Source organism: Convolutriloba macropyga, chromosome 11, assembly GCF_964194025.1.
Source record: "Convolutriloba macropyga chromosome 11, txConMacr16.3, whole genome shotgun sequence".
NCBI lineage: Eukaryota > Metazoa > Xenacoelomorpha > Acoela > Convolutidae > Convolutriloba > Convolutriloba macropyga.
In genome coordinates this window covers 36,826,406-36,851,615 of record NC_134478.1, presented here as the reverse complement: position 1 = coordinate 36,851,615, position 25,210 = coordinate 36,826,406, and the positions used below count along the sequence as shown (strand labels likewise).

Below are 25,210 nucleotides of genomic sequence, written 5' to 3'. Positions count from 1 at the left end.
AACTATGTTAGCAGACCACAGCAAAAACTCAAGCAAACAACCTAGCCGTAACTCCAGAACAAACTTAAGTCACACCCCAGGAAGAAGGAGAGAAGCTACTGCAAGACAATCTAATATAGTTCATAATGGGTCTATAACGACAAATTTAACAACAAACTATTTTACGGCAATTCAGTAGTACACTAAAAGGATGAAAAGGTCGAGAAATTTACTAGCCGTAACTCCAGAATAAACTTAAGTCACATCCTATCAAAATCCAAACCGTAACAAACAATCAGCATACTAACGTTATTAAACAAACTACAGCAAAATTTAATAAACTACAATAGTGTGTTTGTAGACTAAGATAGTTGGAAAAATCGCGAAACAATCCAGCCGTAACTCGAGAAAAAACTTAAGTCACACCCTAGAAGGCAACAGGACCAAACCAAATAGCAATCGTACAGGTGCACACAAACAAACAGCAGCAAAATCAATATACTACAACAGAAGGGGTAGTAAATTAGTAGAGTTGAAAAGTCAAAGGACAACCCAGCCGTAACTCGAGATTAAACTTAAGTCACACCCTAGAAAGCTATAAGACCTAAACAACAAACCAGCATACTAGCATACTCAACATACTACAGCAAAAACAACAACTTACTTCATCACATATAACATACTACATCGAAGGAAAAAATTAGGCGGAGAAAAACAACCCTGAATGAAAGAAAAACGGAATGATTGGAAACGAAAACGAAAAACAAAATTTTGGGAGAACGACGTTGATGAAAAATGAACGGAAATTGTGAATAGTGAAGTTAAGGAACGAAAACGAAGCGGACGGTACGGTACGAAAACGAGATACGAAGATAATAAGAAGACAAATTTTTTTTTTGAGCCGGAGGTTGTGAGTTTATATCTCACACCATTATCTGTCCAATTTTTCAAATTTTGGTCAATTTTTGCAATTTCTTGATTACGGAACGGTAATCCAGTAAACTGGACGGTTTTAAGCTTGAAAGTACGATTTATCAATATTCGGTATTGATTTTCTAAATTTTTTGATTTGCCTCAAAATTGACCAAAGATTTTCAAAATTGAACAATATAGCATTATGTGCTCACTTTTTTTTCTCATATCTGAGGTCAATTTTTTGCTATGTAGCCATAATGGACCAATTTGTCTGAATTTCCCAACTTTCGACCAAAAAATTTTCAAAATTGATGTTTTTTTTTCTTAAAAAGTTTCTCAGCTCCCTTCTCCAAAAAAGATTGTAATTCGCTGAGACTTGTCAAGATAGTACTACTTGCTTTTCTTTACAATTTGGCGGAAAAAGATTTGTGATATTTTAAGTCTAAGTATATATAAAGGTTTCTCAGCTCCCTTTTCTAAAAAATATTCTATTTCGCTGAGACTTGTCAAGATAGTACTACTTGCTTTTCTTTACGATCTGGCGGAAAAAGATATGTGAATTTCAGAAGCTTTGCTCTAACTCCTAGCCTCAGGGTTTTTTAAGCTAAAAAATTTCAACTCTGGGGGTTAATGGTGACTTTTTAGGGATGATTTTCACGGAGTTATTTGACTACACAACCCCTTGAAAGTTCTTTGAATGATATCAGGGGTTAGGTTACTTGCCGTCTAAAATCGTTTGTAATCAGTTCACTGCAAAAAAAGTTCTGTTCTTACAGTTTTTTCTGAGTACATGAGTGTTCAACTCAGCTTCTTTGAAGAGATGTGAGTTCGAACAAAGAGCAAGGCATAGGGCGACAATTAATAATTTTCGTCATAAAAAAGCATCACCAGTTAGCCATTCTTGGAAGTCGGTGGAGTAGGTGCCGAACAGCTCATCTGAGTCCTGATCCTTGTTACAAACTTTAATCGAGCTGAAAGCTACATCAAGACAACCTACTGTGAATTTGGCTTCATCGTTCCATACTGGGTTGTAACGAAACGTGTCCTTTCCGTTACTCTAGTGCAAGAGTAGAATGGGAAATGAATCAACAGCACAACCCACTTTCAAGTAAAAGCAAAGGTCAGATAACGGGACAATTAATTGAGTGACTGGATCAGACAGTAGCTTGAAGAAATATAAACGAGTCAAAAGCTGAATAAACGCGTTTGAATATATCCGTTGTCTTTAATAGTGAGTTCTGAAGATTTGACGGTAAAATTGGCTCTTATTTTGGAGCGGCACCAATGTAAAAGGTGTAAAACCACTCTTTCGGAAGTCAATTCATTTCGGTATATAAGCAACAACGTGTTATTAGAACAAAGCAACGTATAAGCATTATAATATCAAGACGTACAAACATACAACGTAAGCATTAACGATCAATGCAACAAGTGAAAACCTAGACGGCAAGGTTTTTCGATGCTCTTTTACTGGTTTTTTGTCTGATGTCATTGACGTCAAAATCAGTTCGTATTCAATCGGCAAGTGTCTAGAAAACCTAAAAATATTAAGCCGAAAACCAGCTTAATCGATACATATAGTGGTTATATTTACTTAAAATTAGGTTAAATGAACTTTTTCGGAACTTTCTACGTATATTAGAACGTTTTATTAATTTAGAAGGATTTCTGTACGCATTTAAATTCGAAAATAAATACTCAATTCTGATTGGTTAATATTATTCGTTCATTTACTTCGTAACAGGGGGGGGGGGTGTCAACCTCTAAGAACCGCCCCTCACACCATAAGTATAAGTATAAGTCTCCAAGACAGTTTGAGCTGAAACAGACCTGAAAGGCTCTAAGAGCACATAATGCCCGCTGGGCGCTACCTGTTTATCCCGTTTTTGAGGACGAAAAGTCAAAAGCGTCAGACGAAAAATTGGTCAAGCGAAAAATCGCATAAAAAAAAGACCGACAGGACTAATATAATTGCTACAAACTTCGTTTGAGAGCAATTAATAATAATAATAAAAATAATAATAATAATAATAATAATAATAATAATAATAATAATAATAATAATAATAATAATAATAATAATAATAATAATAATAATAATAATAATAATAATAATAATAATAATAATAATAATAATAATAATAATAATAATAATAATAATAATAATAATAATAATAATAATAATAATAATAATAATAATAATAATAATAATAATAATAATAATAATAATAATAATAATAATAATAATAATAATAATAATAATAATAATAATAATAATAATAATAATAATAATAATAATAATAATAATAATAATAATAATAATAATAATAATAATAATAATAATAATAATAATAATAATAATAATAATAATAATAATAATAATAATAATAATAATAATAATAATAATAATAATGAAAATTTTGCTCCTGCGCAGCGGAGCAGCATTATACTTATAATCTGCGGTGCATCAACAGTAGCTTGTTCACACCAGTCCTTTTCTATTATTCCCCACATCACAGACTGTTCAATTTGTGAGCATATGAATGCTATTTTTTGGTGAACTTTAACTTGGTACGATTATTGCAACCAAGATTGGTCAAAATATAGTCAACTTGAAGCTATGGTTCAGTGATGGATCATCCTCACACAGACAGCTTCACTTATGTGGATGAGCTTTCACTTAACCATAGCTTCAGGCGACCATAGCCTAAGCAATCTTGGATGGATGCAATAATGGTACTGAAATACATACATAAACAACATACTTAAACGACATACATAGTTTCACAAATTTAGCTTGGCATTATTTCAAGAGGGATTTGAGCTTGATAATGAGGGTTGAGCTAATATGTAGCATGACAAAATTCCATCAGATTAAAATCCAGCGTGAAAACATTGGTGAAAATAAAGTTTACTAGCACTACATTTAGATGATCACATCTCCAATTATTTTGGGCTTAAGACTATGCTTAGGCAATTCTGGAAGAAAAGGGTCAATTATAGCATTATTCGGTCAAGCATGGTGTTTTCTTTTTTCTTTAAAGTTCCAAATTGTCTTATATATTATTCCGTCTGAAGATTTACAATAACATGATCGTCCTATATCCTATGAGTTGACGATGGAGCGCGTGTACTATTGGAAAGCTGAAAACGCTACACAAAAAATTTGTCTTGGTACACTAGTGTGAATAAAGAAGCTGCATGAAAAAAGTTTTGTGGCAATTTAATATATGATCGATAAATTTGAAAACATAATTTTATAATTTGATAATCTGAATATATTTATTATCCTCCTAAATCATTCCATAAATGTTTTTGGAATAAACTGATATTTATAAAGCCATTGGCAACACCGGAAGCAAGTTGGTTATTTTCTACTTATGAAAACTGGAAAAAATCTTACATATGATGATTATTTTGTTTGACTTTTCATGATAAACGTTATCTTGCAAGAATACATGAATTTTCAGAAGAAAGAGCTCTCGTATAAAGTTTTGTAAATTTGAGCTCGGATTCTTATCTTAAAGCACTATCTTTCAATTAAATCTTTTTTTGTGAACGGTGTTTGAGTGTGTTTTTAGGTAATGGTTTTAACTTCAATCCCCACTTATTCGCGAGCTGAACGATTCTGTTGTCAGATTTTGAAAGAAAAGTTTTGAAGGATATTTTAAAGCTGTGAAGAGGTTGTCAGATAAACCATTGCAATGACTGAGTAAGGAAAATCAAAAAACCATCGTTCGTAAAGGTAGCTAACTTAATACTTAAAGATCATTTCCAGTTTTGCCCTATGAAACTAGGAAATTTGCTCATGTTTATGAGCACTAAAGCTAAATATTTTTGAAAAAACATGAAAGAAGGCATAAATCCATGGCTAATAGTAACGATATGCTCTGTTTAAGTGCTCAATATCTGCTGGGTATACCCGCTTGGTATATATTTTTGTAGAAATAACTATGAAAGAAGTAATGAATTGTAAAACTGGAAAATCTATCCGCATAACAAACTTTATGTGGAGTTGTTATTTGAGCGTTCCGCATGTGAAGCTTGATCGTGAAATCAAAAGCTGTTTGTTTGGATATGCACCGGCTGCTAGCCAGACTGCTTCATCAAATCTACGAGAATCGGAAATGCCAACTTTGAAAGACAAAATTCATAAAATATGCAAATGTATAATCGATTTTTACTAAAAATTATTTCAAGTTTCGGTATACAAAGTCCTCTTCATTGAACTCATTTTGAAGCCACATTTATGCTGAAAACAAAAAGACGTTCACTTCATTTTTCACAATGAAATGGTCTACGTCTACCTTAAAAATATCAAACAAAACGATAGTGGTTTTAGTTTTGTCTCAAGTCTTCAGTTGTATACACAGCCTTGCTAACGAATGCGAGCTTAGCCATGACACTCAAAACTGTGCTTTCAAAATTCCTAAAAACCCACTTTATGAGAAGGTGAGAGTGATGTATAGTGGAGAGAGTATTGAAGAGTGTATGTTGAGAGTGGAGGACTTGAAGTGGACTGTGGGACTCTACTGTGGAGAGAGTGAGTTGTGTGCACTTGGATTGGATCTAGAGACTGAATATGAGAGTAAGAGACAGAGTGACGTCACTCCTGTCAGTGAGATGTGTGATGTACTCGTGAACAGACAAAAGACCAAATGTGAAGATGTCCTTGTAAATCTTTACAACATCAAGATCTTACGAGGCAAGTAAAAAATTTTCTAGCAAAACCGACAGCTTTTTGAATTATAGCTGCGGAACAGACATGCATGCTGTAGAATACAGATGCAAACAAAAAAAATAGCTGGCAGATTGCCTGAAAACAGCTGCGATGGCTTTGTAGACTTTTAGTCTCAAAATACAAGTAAACGTTGCCGGCAGGTTGACAGAAAATAGCCGCTGTTGACCCATTTGCTGGCCTTTGGGATGAGACAGAGAGAAAAGAAAATGGTGCAAACTGAACAATTTGAGATGCGCTTTTCTAAGTGTCAAAAAGTGTTCTAATTTGGCGAGCAGTTTTAGTTAGATTATTTAACCGTAATTTTATTCGGCTTCTCAACTGAGGGCTATCAAGACAATATTAATCTGAGGACAGAACTGCTCTAATTAACTCTGGCAACCTAAAAACTATTAATTAATGACCGGGGTCTATTTTCTGTCCCGTTTCTTTTGGTTTAGCCATTGAATGCCTTCACTATATTTCGTCCGTTTTTTTTTCAAGTAAATCTCAAATCAGGACAATAAACTTTGCAATAATTCCTGTTTGAGCAGTATATTTTAGGGAACTTTGATAAATTAATATAAGGTTTATAACGTTAAATTTACGTGCCAGAGTTTATCGGTTTATCCTATTTTGTCTTGATTTTGCACTTTTATATGCGACCATATTCGCTACATTGCTTAAAACAATGAGTAAAAATATTTTTTAGAGTTAATGACAGAATAGCAAAAGGAGCATTTTCTTAAATGGCAGTATGTAGAATACTTTTGATAGTCAGTGGCATCAAAATGAAAAGAAACAACCACATAACTATAGGCCAAATTCCTTAAAATTTCTATTTTTTTAACAGTTCTTGTGCCTGAAAGAAAGAATAGAAATACAAATGAACGCATGACTCGAAAAGTCAATCAAACAATTCGAAATTAAACGGTATTTCAGGAGGAGAAAACTTCAGCCAATATAAAAAATTAAGAAATCAAAATTACGCAACACAAGAAGGCCACTAACAACAGTTGTTTTTGAGAATACGCAAAAGGACCACAAGAAAAAAGTAAAGCATGTGAGACTAATAAAATCAAATTTTGTTTTTTAAAAGTAAAATGTCAAAATCATGAAAACTTCAGTATTATTTCAAGCAACCAATTAGATTCACTTATTCATAGTCAAAAAAGAAACTTGTCCTTGAAGCAAATTAAAAAAAAATCAATTTTTGCAAAAACTCGAAAATTTGCCAAAATTTTGGGAGCAAAATAATGTAAAGTAACAGAAAGCATAAACTACGGACTGAAGCACGTAGATTAACTAAATGCTCATTAGCAACCAAAGTGACCCGTCAATAATGAGAATAAATGATCAGACAGCAATAAGTGCAAAGAATGATAGCAGTCTCAAAAATTGAAAAATTGATTAAAATTGAATAGCGTATAAGTCATAAAAAATAACAACTATGATATGAAACGATTAGTTATTTCAACTTAAGCATTTTAGCAGTTGATGAGACCTGTAATTTATGTGGCTAAGTGATAACACAATAAAATGAACAAACAAGAGACGAACAAAAACAAAAAGCAGTCTAAAAGCAGTTTAGAATAAGTTACGCTTCAAACCTACTTGTTTTTTTTCTCCCTGAACTACATCAGCGCGACTAAATTTATTATTCCAATTTGACTTTTCATTGACGTGAAAAAGCCCAAAAAAGTGTGTACAGATCTTTGAAAAAGACAGCAACGCAATGCAATCCAAATATTTAAATATTAGGGAGAGCGCCTAAATATTAGCCAATTAGAGGCTGACTGCAGGTATGTCAAACCAAAAAAAAAATAGAAACAAAACAAGCTGTGATGTATCAACTTTGATAGAGATGTTTTCGTTTCAAATTTGCTTTTAAATTTTTGTTTCACAAGTTGCTTTTAATAACCTTCGTACTCTTTTGACTTCAAATCCTTACATTAAGTTAATTAGTGTCAATTTATTACTGATGCAAGTCATTTTGAGGTTGGGGTGAGTCACTTGTGAGTGAGGAACAATTTTTGACTAACTTTACTCTCAATATGACAATCCTCACTCTCCAATTGACATTAAGCTTGATATTAAGCAATCACCCTCATGAACAAAGCTCTCGCTCCAAGAAGAGAAAATAATGATATCATGCACTCAAAGCGGTAAAAAAATTGTCAAGAGTCAATGTTTAGAAACCGACTTGAAGTGAGCATGACGTCAGATACTGGTAGCAAATCTCGAGATAATAAAATCTTATAGCCAAAGAAACAACGGACGCGACTCCACTTTCGGAAAAAGCTATCAAACAATTAGAAACAATTGAACTATTCGAATATCATTTCAGATTCGATTCAGCAAATAAAATATAGAGAAAATATTGATTTGGAGGGAACGAAAGACAAAATCATTACGAGGAAGAAGAGCCCAGCACGGCTCATCCAAAATTCTGTCGGTAGAAACTTTTCTCCTCTCCTCCATTATTAACTAAACTAATCTACAAAAGTTTCAATGCAAGTGTCGAAAAAAAATCCTTTTTTATTAGACAACTTAGAATTTCGGAAAGAAATACAATGCATTCACAAGCTGTCCAAAAATTAAGAAAAAAGTCTTCAAACATTCAGCATTAAATTTCTTCTGCAAGCATTTACGTGGAGAGTGATCTTGAAAAACTTCAGCCACAAAAGTTTCAATTATTTGAAACATAATATCCTATAAAATTTTCAAAACGCCAACATTTTGACATTGGCAAGAACTGAGAAACTCAAAACAATTGAGAGGATAAATAAATTTTTCAGCTTATCACTGAATATCATTATGCAAAACAATTATATCGCGTCATATCACTATGCGACACAAAAGGCATCATAGGAAGGCAAAAGACAGATAAAAAACACAGAAAATGACATCATTTAAAGAAATTCGGTCACATTCTAAATCCCTAACAGAAAAAAACTCACAAAATTTGTTAAAAAATTTTAATTTTTTCAATTCAAAAGTGCCACTGGTTTTCCAATCTTTTCTCAAAAAAATTCAAAACATTTCAATATGCAGACAAAAACAACGAAAAACTTTGAATCTGCCATCATAAAATTTGAAGCAAACAACGCCAAAAGATGGCTGATTTATCAGTTAAAAAGCCAATTCTTCCTGTGCACAAAAATGCGTTTACAAACCGTAAACGATCAGAACCTAAAATTGAGAGAAATGGATCAGATTAATAAATATAAGAATAGAAAACGGCTGCGTAATGAATGACTGAAAGTAGAAAAACACAGGAACTCACTGTTTGAGAAAAGTGGTACTTGATTTATTGAATCGCCGTTGCTAAATAGACTCATTAAAAAAAATGTGCTCTGAGAAATAAAATTGAAGAAATAACTTAAAAAACGGAAACGACAGAAATTTGAACACAAAATTCGCATTGGCAAGTTAAGTAAATCGCCAATGATAAAATCAAATTATCCAATTGATCAAAAAAATGTTGCTCGAGAGAGTGGGAAATGAGGTGACGCACGCAAAGACCGTTAGTGAGCGCAAGAAGTAATTCTAAAAATGACCTGGCAATTTTCCCCATTTCAAAAAAATGTAAATAAAAAAGAAGTGCAGACAACGAAACAAAAACACGGAGGTACACCTTTCAAGACAAAAAAGATACTATTTTAAAAAGTTAACGGCGGCCATTAATCAAGAGTTAATTTCTTCTATGCTTTAAATGTATCCAGTATGGTCCAGCGCTTCCAGTATATGTCTGGCGCATCGTTAAATCTGGCCGATTGTGCGAAAAAAACAAGTAGTGATAAGAAGGGCAACAAAACTGACGTCTTATTTTCTGTAGTACTTAAAGAATATGTCAGTTAGTTTACAGTACAACTAAAATATAAACAAAGCTGCCTAAATGGGCCCCTAAGCAGGAGGACAATTTGTTGAGATTAGTAACAATTAAAATTTACGATATTAAAACTCGATAAAACAAAGAACCAAGGCTTTTAACATGACTTGTGTCTGAGCATATAGTTTCCTTTGGTTTAGCCTTTCGAATGAACTTATTCACAAGATTGCGTGAATCAGTTGCAACCAAAAAACAATTCAAATTAGCTGAAACACTTATTAAAATAAGTAGTAAGTCAAAAAATGAAAATGAAATCGACAAAAATAAAAGGAAGCACTAAGCCATAGCAAAAAAAAGTGAGAAGTCTTTCCCTCTTTCTTCCTCGCAGAGCTGGGACATTTTTCTATCACAAAAACCCACAAAAAATTTGTTCAACTGATAATTTAATAATTTGAAAGTTGATAACTTTTGTTCAATTTTAGTTGGCAAAGACATGAAAAAAGTCAATCTTTTTGATATGGGCGAAAACAAACAAAATCAGAAACAAAATCAGAAACAAATAATTGTCTCAAATTAAACAGCCTTAAAAATTGAAAATTTGCAGATCCTTTTGCGACCAAAAAGGTGCCATAATAGAGCAAACGACAGACGGCCCCATTAAGAAAATTAACACATTGGATAGAAAAATTTTTAAAAAATGGGTTATTTCAACATAATAATTTTTCTATCATTTCAAAACTTTTGATGGTAGTTCTCTTTTGTTGAGGAAATCTCTAAAAAAAGGAGCATAAACGGCAAATTTTAAACGGATTGAATTGTCTTTAAACAAATAATTAAAGCAAAAACTAGAAAACAAATTGAGTCTGAAAAAAATTGCAATTAACTTTTCAATAATTATTACAGCAGGCTCTTAGAAATTGATTCTTTTAAATGAAATCAACAAAAATAGAAAAAATTGAAAAGAAATTGAACAAAAAAATTTCCAAAATCTCATAATTACGAATTCGAAGATGTAGAACAAAGTGATGTTAATCACTACACATTAATTCGTTTTTATTTGAGAAAAAAAATCGCAAACAATAGAAAGTGAACGTTAAGGACAAAATGTAACAACTTTAAGAAAAACGCAGCTTTGTTGATTTGAAAAAAAAAACAAAATAAACAAAGTTATTTAAAAGCAAAGAGTTCATTATTTAGAGCAAAATCAGAATCTTTGACTCATCTTACTCAATTAGTTTGCTCCAAACTAAAATATTGATGCAAAAATTATAAATCTGCACACCAAATGTAAAAAAAAAATTGAACGAATTGTCTTTCTGAGCTCTCAAACAATTATAGCTAAACAATAATTGATTTTTTAGTCACAAATATATCATACTTCACTTTTTTTTGGAAAAGCAGTAATACAAATTCGAATAATTGGAAAACCAACGGAATCTGATTAGTTTGAGTATTTAATATATGCATCTAGAAAAACATCTTACGTTACAAACAGAGAAACGCAATACCTGCCTCTCTAAAGTGTCGTTGCTCGACAAAAAAGATATTATTTTAAAGACTCAAAGGCGGCCATTAATCAAGAGTTAAATTCTTCTATGCTTTAAATGTATCCAGTATGGTCCAGCGCTTCCAGTATTTGTCTGGCGCATCGTTAAATCTGGCAGATGGTGCGATAAAAACAAGTAGTGATAAGAAGGGCAACGAAACTGACGTCTTATTTTTTGTAGTACTTAAAGAATATGTCATTTAGTTCACAGTATAACTAAAATATAAACAAAGCTGCCTAAATGGGCCCCTAAGCAGGAGGACAATTTGTTGAGATTAGTAATAATTAAAATTTACGATATTAAAACTCGATAAAACAAAGAACCAAGGCTTATAACATGACTTGTGTCTGAGCATATAGTTTCCTTTGGTTTAGCCTTTCGAATGAACTTATTCACAAGATTGCGTGAATCAGTTGCAACCAAAAAACAATTCAAGTTAGCTGAAACACTTATTGAAATAAGTAATAAGTCAAAAAATGAAAATGAAATCGACAAAAATGAAAGGAAACACTAAGCCATAGCAAGAAAAAAGTGAGAAGTCTTTTCCCTTTTTTTCCTCGCAGAGCTGGGACCTTTTTCTATCAGAAAAACCAGCAAAAACTTTGTTCAACTGATAATTTAATAATTTGAAAGTTGATAACTTTTGTTCAATTTTAATTGGCAAAGACTTGAAAAAAGTCAATCTTTTTGATATGGGCGAAAACAAACAAAATCAGAAACAAAATCAGAAACAAATAATTGTCTCAAATTAAACAGCCTTAAAAATTAAATATTTGCAGATCCTTTTGCGACCAAAAAGGTGCCATAATAGAGCAAACGACAGACGGCCCCATTAAGAAAATTTACACATTAGATTGAAAAATTTTAAAAAAATTGAGTTATTTCAACATTTTAAACGGATTGAATTGTCTTTAAACAATTAATTAAAGTAAAAAATAGAAAACAAATTGAATCTGAAAAAAATTGCATTTAACTTTTCAATAATTATTACAGCAGGCTCTTAGAAATTGATTCTGTTAAATGAAATTAACATAAATCGAAAAAATTGAAAAGGAATTAAACAAAAAAATTCCAAAATCTCATAATTACGAATTCGAAGATGTAGAACAAAGTGATGTTAATCACTACACATTAATTCGTTTTTATTTGAGAAAAAAATCGCAAACAATAGAAAGTAAACGTTAAGGACAAAATGTAACCACTTTAAGAAAAACGCAGCTTTGTTGATTTCAAAAAACAAAATAAACAAAGTTATTTAAAAAGCAAAGAGATCATTATTTAGAGCAAAATTAGAATCTTTGAGTCATCTTACTCAATTAATTTGCTCCAAACTAAAATATAGATGCAAAAATTGGAAATCTGCGCACCAAATGTAAAAAAAAATTGAACGAATTCTCTTTCTGAACTCTCAAACAATTATAGCCAAACAATAATTGATTTCTTAGTTACAAATATATCATACTTCACTTTTTTTTGGAAAAGCAGTAATAGACATTCGAATAATTGGAAAACCAACGGAATCTGATTAGTTTGAGTATTTAATATATGCATCTAGAAAAACATCTTACGTTACAAACAGAGAAACGCAATACCTGCCTCTCTAAAGTGTCGTTGCTCGACAAAAAAGATATTATTTTAAAGACTCAAAGGCGGCCATTAATCAAGAGTTAAATTCTTCTATGCTTTAAATGTATCCAGTATGGTCCAGCGCTTCCAGTATTTGTCTGGCGCATCGTTAAATCTGGCAGATGGTGCGATAAAAACAAGTAGTGATAAGAAGGGCAACGAAACTGACGTCTTATTTTTTGTAGTACTTAAAGAATATGTCATTTAGTTCACAGTATAACTAAAATATAAACAAAGCTGCCTAAATGGGCCCCTAAGCAGGAGGACAATTTGTTGAGATTAGTAATAATTAAAATTTACGATATCAAAACTCGATAAAACAAAGAACCAAGGCTTATAACATGACTTGTGTCTGAGCATATAGTTTCCTTTGGTTTAGCCTTTCGACTGAACTTATTCACAAGATTGCGTGAATCAGTTGCAACTAAAAAACAATTCAAATTACCTGAAACACTTATTGAAATAAGTAATAGGTCAAAAAATGAAAATGAAATCGACAAAAATGAAAGGAAACACTAAGCCATAGCAAGAAAAAAGTGAGAAGTCTTTTCCCTTTTTTTCCTCGCAGAGCTGGGACCTTTTTCTATCAGAAAAACCCGCAAAAACTTTGTTCAACTGATAATTTAATAATTTGAAAGTTGATAACTTTTGTTCAATTTTAATTGGCAAAGACTTGAAAAAAAGTCAATCTTTTTGATATGGGCGAAAACAAACAAAATCAGAAACAAAATCAGAAACAAATAATTGTCTCAAATTAAACAGCCTTAAAAATTAAATATTTGCAGATCCTTTTGCGACCAAAAAGGTGCCATAATAGAGCAAACGACAGACGGCCCCATTAAGAAAATTTACACATTAGATTGAAAAAATTTTTAAAAAAATGAGTTATTTCAACATTTTAAACGGATTGAATTGTCTTTAAACAATTAATTAAAGTAAAAAATAGAAAACAAATTGAATCTGAAAAAAATTGCATTTAACTTTTCAATAATTATTACAGCAGGCTCTTAGAAATTGATTCTGTTAAATGAAATTAACATAAATCGAAAAAATTGAAAAGGAATTGAACAAAAAAATTCCAAAATCTCATAATTACGAATTCGAAGATGTAGAACAAAGTGATGTTAATCACTACACATTAATTCGTTTTTATTTGAGAAAAAAATCGCAAACAATAGAAAGTGAACGTTAAGGACAAAATGTAACAACTTTAAGAAAAACGCAGCTTTGTTGATTTCAAAAAACAAAATAAACAAAGTTATTTAAAAAGCAAAGAGATCATTATTTAGAGCAAAATTAGAATCTTTGAGTCATCTTACTCAATTAATTTGCTCCAAACTAAAATATAGATGCAAAAATTGGAAATCTGCGCACCAAATGTAAAAAAAAATTGAACGAATTCTCTTTCTGAACTCTCAAACAATTATAGCCAAACAATAATTGATTTCTTAGTTACAAATATATCATACTTCACTTTTTTTGGAAAAGCAGTAATAGACATTCGAATATTTGGGAAACCAACGGAATCTGATTAGTTTGAGTATTTAATATATGCATCTAGAAAAACATCTTACGTCACAAACAGAGAAACGCATTACCTGCCTCTCTAAAGTGTCGTTGCTATAAACAATGTTTTTTTAAAAAAAGTTCTTTCAATAACCTAAAAACAAAAAAATTAAACTTCAAAGAGATGTCTTATATTAGATCGTTCATAAAATTCGTTCGCACCTATATTTGTTTGCTTTCTCTCAGAATGTAGCATGACCAGGAACTACTATCTGTTTCTCTCTGCTTTTGGTTTTTGTTCAACAAATTGGCCTAATTACTTGTTTTCAACCAACGTATTGATTTTTACATATTGGTAATCGTCTGATAAGGAAAACCCAAGATCAACATTTAAGATCACCATAATGAAAAGTATGATTGAAGAAGATTAAACTCATTCTCAAGGCACATGAAATTTAATTTTTTTGAGTAATTTAAAAGGAGAACTTTTAGTTTAGCTGCAGTTCGAGTATACGACAGCGGTGTCATACTACAGCACCAGGTTCCGATATTGTTTTACTGTAATTGCCTCCACACTAGCATATTTTTGTAGTGATTAACTGGAAGATCATAACACTTCAGATATTCATCAGGTCAGAGTTTTGTAAAAAAAGAGACTGTTGTTACCTTTTTGTTACCTTCTTTTTTTTCAAGGAAACATTTATTCATAGTCCTGTGACAAAAGAGATTTCTTCTCCTTTGCTTAACGTCAGAACAATTTTGTATTTGGTGTTTCAGTGAACGACTACACGTGCCTTGGACAAGGGTACGAGTACTGTGAGAGAGAAAGACTGACTAACTGCCAAGATGTGTTGGGGGGATTTTTATGTTCAGGATGTCTGGTAGGAACTGAAGCAGTTCGTGACGGCGATGAAACAAAATGTAAAGGTTAAAAGACCGCATTATACACAAAATAGATACCTTGCCTGAAGAAGTCACTGAGGATACTCACAGGTTTTTCAAAAATAGCAAAAATTTTCTACGTATTCAAATATATCTATAGGTATTCATATGTATTAATTTGGGACTGCATATAGTATAAAAAATATAGCTAGGTCAACCATGAATGATCGCAGAAAAAATTGTCACAGGTATTTATTTTCGATTCTGTGACGTTTTAGTCCGATAAAAGCTCTGGAAACTGAGTTCCAAGCCACCAGCATCTGTTAACATGAAAACTTCAAAATTGAACCGAATAACGGTGAGTGATGATGACGAAACAAAATGCCAAGAAAACATTAAACTATATACTTGACTAGCTTTGGAATGCTCTTTTAGAAAATGTAAAAATTTGGAAACCAGCAAAAAAACAGAAGTTATAAAGCCTAAAAATAAGCAGCACATTTCAAACTCATAAACGAATCCGATGACCATTTGAGTTAAAATTATTCCATACTTATGGAATAATTTTAATTCAAATGGTCATCGGATTCATTTATGAGTTTGAAATGTACTGCTTAATTTTAGGCTTTATAATTTCTGTTTTTTGCTGGTTTCCAAATTTTTACATTTTCTAAAAGAGCAGTCCAAAGCTAGTCAAGTATATAGTTTTCCCAAAACTTACAAGTTTAACTATTTTCTGGTACTTATTCTACGTCAAAACAATTTTTTCTTCTCAATACCTCCGGTTTCCACTGCAGATGCGGGCTCCATTGCAGTTGCAAACATAGCGTGGAGACAAACAGAGGCAAAAACGAAGAAACCAACTTGAAATTTTGAAAAATTATCCAAAAATTGAAAGTCTTAAGTTCTTGATACTAATGCTGAGTTTGATGTGCTCTTAAAATCTATCCCTTAATCAAAGGATAAACGCTAAAAAAAACTAAAATGATCAGAAAGCGGAAGAAAGTCATTCTCTTTAACTCAATGCATTATAGTTGAATCAACGGCTTGAAAACAACCTAGCTCTAAAAAATCTGAACGGTCTACGGGCCATACCGATTTAAATCCCATATACGCAAAAATTGAAAGCGTCTGCAAACAAATGGCAGGAAAAATTTGAAAAGAAATTCTCCAGTAAATGTTTTCACAGTTGTAAACTCTGACGAAATAACAGAAGTTCGAATGTAAATTCAAAGACGTTTTATCTCAATATATAAAGCATTATAGCAACAACATATAAGCAACGTGTCTGTATTAGCGATGATCATAGCAACTAGTGAAAGCTTAGACGGCAAGGTTTTTTCGATGCTCTTTTACTGGTTTTTTGTCTGATGTTATTGACGTCAAACCAGTTCGTATTCAATCGGCAATTGTCTAGAAAACCTAGAAATATTAAGCCGAAAACCAGCTTAATCGATACATATCATGGTTATATTTACTCAAAATTAGGTTAAATGAACTTTCTCGGAACTTTCTATGTATATTAGAACGTTTTACACGCATTTAAATTCAAATCTAATTACTCAATTCTGATTGGTTAATATTCTTTTATTTACTACGTAACATCCTCCGGCCCGGAAGAAGATGTTGGGAAAACTGGTACAAGTTTTACAAGCGGACGGACGAGTGAACCGGTCGACGTACGTAAAACGGCGGAGCGCGCGACGCTATCGGAGCCGTAACGGAGATCCACAATCCGAGCGGTTGGGTAGTAAACCCTAGGGTTGGTTTCCTCAACTATCCAAACCAAGTCACCAGTCTTAAGGTGTTGCTCGGCAGGCGTCTGCCACTTAGAGCGTCGGTTCAGCGTCGGTACGTACTCTCTGATCCAACGGGACGAGATCGCATTAGCGTACGACTGCGCACGGGCGTAGCGTTTACGATGGTCAAGCTCGTTATTGCCGACAACAGACGGAATACTGGTAGAGTATTCTCCTAAAAAAAAGTGGTTGGGCGTTAAAGCGTTCAAATCGCACGGATCGGCTTATGGGTGTTAAAGGACGCGAATTGAGAGCATTCTCCACGAGACAAAAGGTAGTATGCAGTACCTAATCCGTGAGGCGACGCGTGCCAAGAATAGTATACAACACGCGTTTGAAGCTGCATACCAACCTCTCCCAGATACCCCCTTGATGTGGTGCGCTGGGAGGATTTAACCTCCACTTTATGCCTTTGTGAGCGAGCTCAGCTGCAATGTTGACAACTCCAATAAAGTTAGTGCCATTGTACGACCAAATCATGGCAGGTGTACCCCTACGGGACACAAACCGCTCAACTCCCATAACGCAAGAACTGGTGTCCATGGATGTAACTATCTCGACATGGACCGCGCGAGTAGTGAGAGAGGGGAAGAGGAAGCCCCACCTCTTCTCAGTGGTACGGCGGACAGTAACATAGAATGGCCAAAAGTAGTCAACGCCAGTGTTCGTGAAAGGGAGGAGACTGGTAAGCAAGTCTCTCCTTAGGTAAATCAGACATGATTGGCTGCATAGTTACAGCTTCGAATTCTCGGCATCTCAGGCAGTGTGCTTTGATAGAACGCAAGGATGATCTTAGTTTCAGTATTGTATAGTGTTCCTGCACAATTGATCTTAGGTATTCAACGCCTTGATGATAATGCTTTACGAGCGTGTGTTCAAGGAACAGTTTTACAAACGGATGACGTGCATCTAAGATGATTGGGTACTTTACATTAAACCCAAATTCAATTAACCGCTTGATGCGGTCCGAGGAACGGATTAGCCCATTTGGACTAATAAACGGTGAATGTGAAGCAATTCGGCTACTCCGTTTAACGAATTTATTGTCAAGAAGATCTTTTCTTTCGGCTTCAAAAGACTCTCCTTGTACCAAGTACTGTAGATGACGCTCGGCTTCGTCAAGCTCAGTAGGGTCAGTAATGCTACCATCGGGGTTACGGTAGCCGGCATGTTTCGGCAGCAGCCGAAGAACGTATGCGGCAATGCGCAAGTACTTTTTGATAAGAACTAAACTTATCAAATGGGAATAACGACGGAACGGGAGTTGTCTGTTTTTTAACAGATGTAGCGAGAGAGACAGTATCTTCTATGATGATTGCTTGGTTGACGCCAAGTTTGATGTTATTAATGACGTCTTTGTTCGGTAAGAAAGGGAAACTTGAGTTAGATAAAAAATGTGGACCATTGATCCAACTGCTTAGTTGCAAAACCTCAGCGGACATTCCACGCGTGCCAGCGTCAGCTGGATTATCCTTAGTTGCGATGTGGTTCCATTGGTCAACGCTTGTATACTCCAAAATTTCACAAACGCGGTTTGCAACAAAGATTGGTTGCTTTTCATTAGAGTTTATCCACTGAAGAACGGTCGTGCTTTCTGTCCACATGAAAAATTGGTTAACAGTTACAGTAAGTGCCTGAATAGTTTCGTTTTTCAGCCGAGCGGCAAGTAGAGCTGCTTGCAATTCCAGTTTAGGGACAGTCATTACTTTCATTGACGCCACGCGCGCTTTCCCCAAAACAAACGCAAGCTCCGTTTTTATCTTGCCCGTAGGAGTTGTTAATCGGGCTCGAAGAAATGCGACGGCACTAAAAATATCCTGGGAACTGTCACCGAACATATGCAACTCTGTATTATCAAAGGGTCCACTAAAATAACTTCGAGGAATTTTGATGTTTTCAAGCTTTGGTAAGTCCGCACTCCAGACCAAAAATCTTTGAACCATGTCCTGTGGGAGCTCGTCATCCCATTGTTGTCCTGTGACACGCCAGATGTCTTTTAAGAGCAATCGCGCACCGACGTAAACGGTGCGACAAGACCAATGGGGTCAAAGACTTTCGAGACAAGACTTAGGACCAAGCGTTGCGTGAGGAACTTGGTGATAGCGCAGCTTTTACCCCGACTCACAACTAAAGTGTCACTAGTGTGATCCCACTTTAACCCTAGCACTTGCGATGAATCCTCCTGGCAGGAAACAATAACCTTGGGCTAAGTAGATTGAGAGGAACCATCAATTCGATCAGCCAGATTTGATACTTTGCTTACGAACTTTGTAAGCTTGAACCCACCGAGATGGAGAAGATGTACCAGTTCCTTCGATCTACTGATGGCTTTCTCTGGAGACTCCACTGAGTCAAGATAGTCGTCCATGTAGAAATTTTCAAGGACGGCTTTTGCAGCTTCGGGGTAAAACTTGGCATTGTCTCTCGCAGTGCGTTGTAATGCATAGTTGGCGCATGAGGGCGAGTCTTTAGCCCCGAATATATGGCGCGTATATTGATACACTACAACGTCAGTTGTGGGGTCCTCCCGCCACAGAAAGCGAAGTGATGGTTGATCTGATGGTAACACGCCAACCTGTAGAAACATTCCCTCGATGTCGGCGGAGACGGCATATGGATGTTGTCGGAAGCGAAGAAGTACGTAAATAAGATTTTGGAGCAGATCAGGGCCAGTGAGCAAAGATTTATTCAGTGAGGCGCCATGAAATTTTGCTGCTCCATTGAGCACCCTACGCACCTTACCTGGTTTGCTCGGGTTCAGAACCGGATGGTTGGGTAGGTACCAATCTTTATCAGACCGGCTCTCAATCTTGTGAGCGTCCGGAACCTGCATCCGGAATTACATACCCCTTATTTAGGTCTTTTTGATGGTATTAGTATACTTCTCCCTGAGGTCTTCATCCTTGGTCAATCGTTTTTCGAGAGACTTTAGTTGCACAAGGGAGGAGAAGTAATTATTGGGGAGCTTGGTGTTGTCTGCTGCCCACAGCATTCCGACATCGTATCTCAAGCCATCGTGTACCGTCGTATTCTCGAGGATTTCGTGAGCCCTTGCGTCTGCTGCAGATCTTGAGTCAATCTGCTTGTTTGCTCCGAATGATTCAATGTCGTACCATGTCATTACTTGACTTGCTAACTCCTTGTCAAGTTCGATATTCACTTTAAAGCACGTTGAGGTTAAACACGAACTTGATGGTAACGGACCGCTTAAGACCCAGCCTATGGGTAAGCGTACGGCAACGGGTGAACGCTTCTCATCGGCAGAGAAGTATTCTAACGGGCGGATGGCATGATAGACATCTTGTCCGAGTATCACCTCAATGTCTTTATAGGAATATGTCACAGGATCAAGGACTGCTAAGTGTGGGTAAGTCTCTTGCAGGGCCTGTACATTAATAATATCAGAGCCGACGTTCAGACTCTCTTTAACGAAAGGATTGATGGTAAATGGTTCGAAATCTTGATGTTCTCTTGGTTTCACAGTAACTTCAACGATCCTAGTGTCAACTACCTCTTCGGTATTAATACCCTCGAAGTTACTTTAGTGGACCCTTTGATAATACAGAGTTGCATATGTTCGGTGACAGTTCCAAGGATATTTTTAGTGCCGTCGCATTTCTTCGAGCCCGAGTAACAACTCCTACGGGAAAGATAAAAACAGAGCTTGCGTTTGATTTGGGGAAAGCGCGCGTGGCGCCAATGAAAGTAATGACTGTCCCTAAACTGGAATTGCAAGCAGCTCTACTTGCCGCTCGTATGAAGAAGGAAATTATTCAGGCAATTACTGTAACTGTTAACCAAGTATTCATGTGGACAGACAGCACATGACAGGAGGTTGGAAAGAACTATGTTAGCAGACCACAGCAAAAACTCAAGCAAACAACCTAGCCGTAGCTCCAGAACAAACTTAAGTCACACCCTAGCAAGAAGGAGAGAAGCTACTGCAAGACAATCTAACGTAATTCATATTGGGTTTATAACGACAAATTTAACGACAAACTAAATTACGGCAATGCAGTAGTACACTAAAAAGATGTAAAGGTCAAAAAATTTACTAGCCGTAACTCTAGAAAAAACTTAAGTCACATCCTAGCAAAACCCAAACCACAACAAACAATCAGCATACTAACGGTATTAAACAAACTACAGCAAAAATGAATAAACTACAATAGTGTATTTGTAGACTAAGACAGCTGGAAAAATCGAGAAACACTCCAGCCGTAACTCGAGAATAAACTTAAGTCACACCCTAGAAAGCGACAAGACCGAACCAACTACAAATCATACAGGTACACACAAAAATACAGCAGCAAAATCAAAACACTGCAACAGGAGGGCTAGTAAATCCGTAAAGTGGAATAGTCGCAGGACAATCCAGCCGTAACTCGAGAATAAGCTTAAGTCACATCCTAGAAAGCCATAAGACCTAAACAACAATTCAGCATGCTAGCATACTCAACATACTACAAGAAAAACAACATACTTCATCACATATGACATACTACATCGAAATCCGGAAAAGTAGCAGAAGAAAACGAAAAGCGAAAACTTGGGAGAGCGACGTTCTTGAAAAAAACGGAACACGGAGAATTGAAAAGATAAAGGACGAAAAGGACGCAAACGAAACGGCACAAAAACCCAGCGACAAAAAAATAGAGGACGTCGATAAATTTTTTCTGTAGGCCGGAGGTTGTGAAAATTTTCACAACTTTTTCTGTGTATTGAGTGTCACTCAAATTACGAACCTTCTTGTTGAGAAATTGATTTTTTGACAAATCTGTCAAATTTTTTTTGCTTTTGTCCAATTTTTTCAAGTTTTGGTCAATTTTTTTTTGCAAATTCTTGATTACTGAACGGTAATCCAGTAAACTTGACGGTTTTATGCTCGAAAATATAGTTTATCAATAATCAGTATTGATTTTCAAAAATATTTCGAATTGCCTTAAAATTGACCAAAAATTTTCAAAATTGAACAATTTAGCATTATTTTCTCTCATTTTTCTCTATATCGAAGATTATTCTTTCATATACGAACCGACTATATCAATTTTTCAATTTTTTGGTAAGTCTATCAAAAATTTTCAAAATCGATGTTTTTCGCTCCTAAAAATTTTGTTTGTGGGGCGTTAATGGTGACCTTCTACTAATATTTTTCAAGATATGGTTTAATTTTACTACCCCCTGCGATATCCAAAAAAAAACACGGGTTGGATTTCTTGCCGTCTAAAATTTTATATTTATTATAGAATTACAGCAGAAAATATTAATATTTGTTTTGGTTTTGTCTTACAGTTTTCGTCACAAACTTAATCATTCAAATTGAGTGCAAGAAACACAAATGGAAAGTATACACCTCTCCAGCAGCCGATGCTCGGAATGGTTCTGAGCATTGGATTGGCCGATTGAGCTTTTCCAGCTTCACTTCTGTGCGTGTTGGCCTCATTTCTGTGTGAAAATGATGATGGCAGAGCAGCATTGATGATTCTATCGGTAGCCGTTGATTCCAGGGATCCAGTTCTCTGGAGTCGAGGTGGGTTTGGAGTTGAGCCGACTGGTTGACGATCTATTCTGCTTTGGATTCCAACGCGATTGTTCTCAATTCGTGTTCCCCAGATACTAGGGTGGTCAGACTGCACATTCGCAGGAACTACCAGGTTCTCGGTGTGAATAGCCGACAGCGACTGTTCAGTTGCGTTGAATAAATCATTCTCCACTGTATTGACAAACCAAATAATTTAGGCTAAGTGGGTGGCAAATAATAGTGAAAGATAAACGTTTTATTGTCTTTCGTGAAACTAAGCAAAAGTCAGAGGTGTCCGTTTGTTTTTGTCGCGGCACCATGTAAACTCTGACGAAATAACAAAAGTTCGAATGTAAATTCAAAGACGTTTTATCTCAAAATATAAAGCATTATAGCAACAACATATAAGCAACGTGTCTGTATTAGCGATGATCATAGCAACTAGTGAAAGCTTAGACGGCAAGGTTTTTTCGATGCTCTTTTACTGGTTTTTTGTCTGATGTTATTGACGTCAAACCAGTTCGTATTCAATCGGCAATTGTCTAGAAAACCTAAAAATATTAAGCCGAAAACCAGCTTAATCGATACATATCATGGTTTTATTTACTTAAAATTAGGTTTAATGAACTTTTTCGGAACTTTCTATGTATACTAGAACGTTTTACACGCATTTAAATTCAAATCTAAATCCTCAATTCTGATTGGTTAATATTCTTTCATTTACTACGTAACAACAGTAATGCGTTCCCAGCAACTTCAGCGCAACTAGCACATAGAACGCTACTAGAGAGAAATTAGTTTTCAATCAAACTAAACTTTCATGAGCTTATGCCAAATTATCCAATTTTGAAAAACTAATCGAAAAACTGTGTGATCACATCTTACGAAAAAGAGAGAGCGCCAATAATATGAAAATGCTTTTTAAAATATCTCTACAAAAAAGGAAAGATTGTTGGAACAAAATTTTGCTCTGTGAAAAATTAATGTTGCCTTGGATGGATTATTAGGCACCAATTACTTGGCGGAGACAACAATTGAGAAACGCAAAGATCAAAATTCTTTAAAAAAATTTACCTAAATTTTCGTCTTTTTTTCCTGTTTAACTGGAAAAACTGTCCTGTTTTCTCTTCTTGGCAGCAAAGACTATGCAATCTAAAATTATTTAGAGAACACAACCAGTTGTTGCGAAGGTTTGAAAATAGTAGATAAACGCATAAAAAGAAGAAGAAAGACAAAAATCGGAACAAACTGACTCAATTTTCTCTGCAAGGAATAACTCAAAACAAAAACCAGTCGATTCAAAAGCACAACGAAAACAATCAACTTCATCATAACTTCCCCCAATGCAATATAAATATGAAGAAGAACACAAAAAAGTGCTTGAAAAATCTCTAACAAGGTAAAATAATAAACAATTTATCAGAGCTGAAATTAGAAATGTACTTTTTGCTTTAGAGCGCGCCCAAAAGGATTCCAAACGTGCTCATAATAGATTAAATAAAATCTCTTTGAGTGAAAATAATCAAGATAGCGTTTGATGGAAAATATTCGCTCACCTTTCAAAATTGTTTTACACCTACTTTTTTCGCTCAGTCTCAGAATCACGAACTAAAAGCTTAGTTTTCCTTAGTGTTATTCAGCAGGTTCAATTAAACACTTGTTTTCACAAGCGACATTAACTGACAATGATTAAAAAAACAGAATTTGTCTACAACGCTTCATCGAGTTTCAAAGAATCGGAGCGTCTGAAGAATAGCTTTGATTGGTGTGACGTTAATTAATAAACAAGATATGAACAAATATCAACAGATATCAAATTAAATATGAACACACATCCTCAGATATCAACAGATTTAAATAAAAGGAAGTTCTAAGGAAAAGACTACCGATCAGTTTATCAAAGAATATAAAACGTTAACGGAGAAGGCATTTGGCACGCCAATTATTAATTGATTCATGGTTTCATGTTTCTTGCTTTTAGATATAAACGAATGTGACCTTGGATTCTGTGGATCAGAAATGACAGAATGCTTGGATAGTTCGCCTCTGTACACTTGCACATGTCAACGGGGATACAATTTCAATGGTTCATACGGCACAGGATGCGCAGGTGATGAAAAAAATTCATTTTGAAATTGTGATTCACTTGAATCTCACTGCAAAAAATATGCAATTTTTATGGTGCCGTGATCAGATATACATATCAATTGATCATTCATAGTGAACAATTTTGAAGTGTTTTTCAATGAAGTATCAAACGTTAAACTTTCAAAAGTATCGGACTTTTTAAACGTTGACGGGCAAAACTATCAAAAGATAGGCGGAAGAACTATTTTCAAACTACTGACTCAATCATATTTAAGCCAACTTTAGTTTTGTGGTGAAACAACCAAGTTAACGCTTGAAATAACGACGACATTTCAGATAAAAACAAACCAGAAAAAAAGGCTTAAACTATCAACTCGAAATAAATAATAAGGTAGTTTACGTCTGATTTTTAGTAACGAACTAACGTAAATTGAGTGCAACTACCTCGAGTTGTGAAAGAGAAATGTATTTAGAAATGTCAAGATGAACAACTTCAATAGGATAAAGAGAATAATGGTTGGGCAAAACTTTGCCACGAACAGTTGATTCAAATTTTGATCAAGAGCAAACAAAAAAGGTTGCTGAGGCTCATGAAGATACATAATTTGATAAAAAGCAGCTAATTATAAACTTTAAGCATACCAGCAAGTACATATATTTATATTTCTCCCTCTTGAAAAAATGTTTTCATCGTAAAATAGTAGCGGTAATCTGAAACAAAAATTAGCTTGAGATATTTTTCCCTCACTTGGAGAATTGACTTCCTCTACCTCCTCTATTGTAAAGGCTGCTCAAGAA

At 34.6% G+C, this 25,210-nt stretch overlaps 2 protein-coding genes across 2 annotated transcripts in view; one reads left to right on the top strand and one right to left on the bottom strand.

Annotated features, from left to right (window-relative positions):
• Positions 1 to 25,210, bottom strand: part of LOC142349115 (uncharacterized) — a 630,633-nt gene that overhangs the window by 134,860 nt on the left and 470,563 nt on the right. The window lies entirely within an intron of this gene.
• The window catches only part of LOC142349694 (uncharacterized), a 29,413-nt gene continuing 9,558 nt past the window's right edge, over positions 5,356 to 25,210 (top strand). Inside the window, exons 1-4 of the mRNA XM_075401423.1 lie at positions 5,356 to 5,599; positions 14,900 to 15,003; positions 20,987 to 21,092; positions 24,306 to 24,434. Of these exons, the coding sequence (XP_075257538.1) occupies positions 5,356 to 5,599; positions 14,900 to 15,003; positions 20,987 to 21,092; positions 24,306 to 24,434 (583 nt within the window). The remainder of the gene's footprint in view (positions 5,600 to 14,899; positions 15,004 to 20,986; positions 21,093 to 24,305; positions 24,435 to 25,210) is intronic.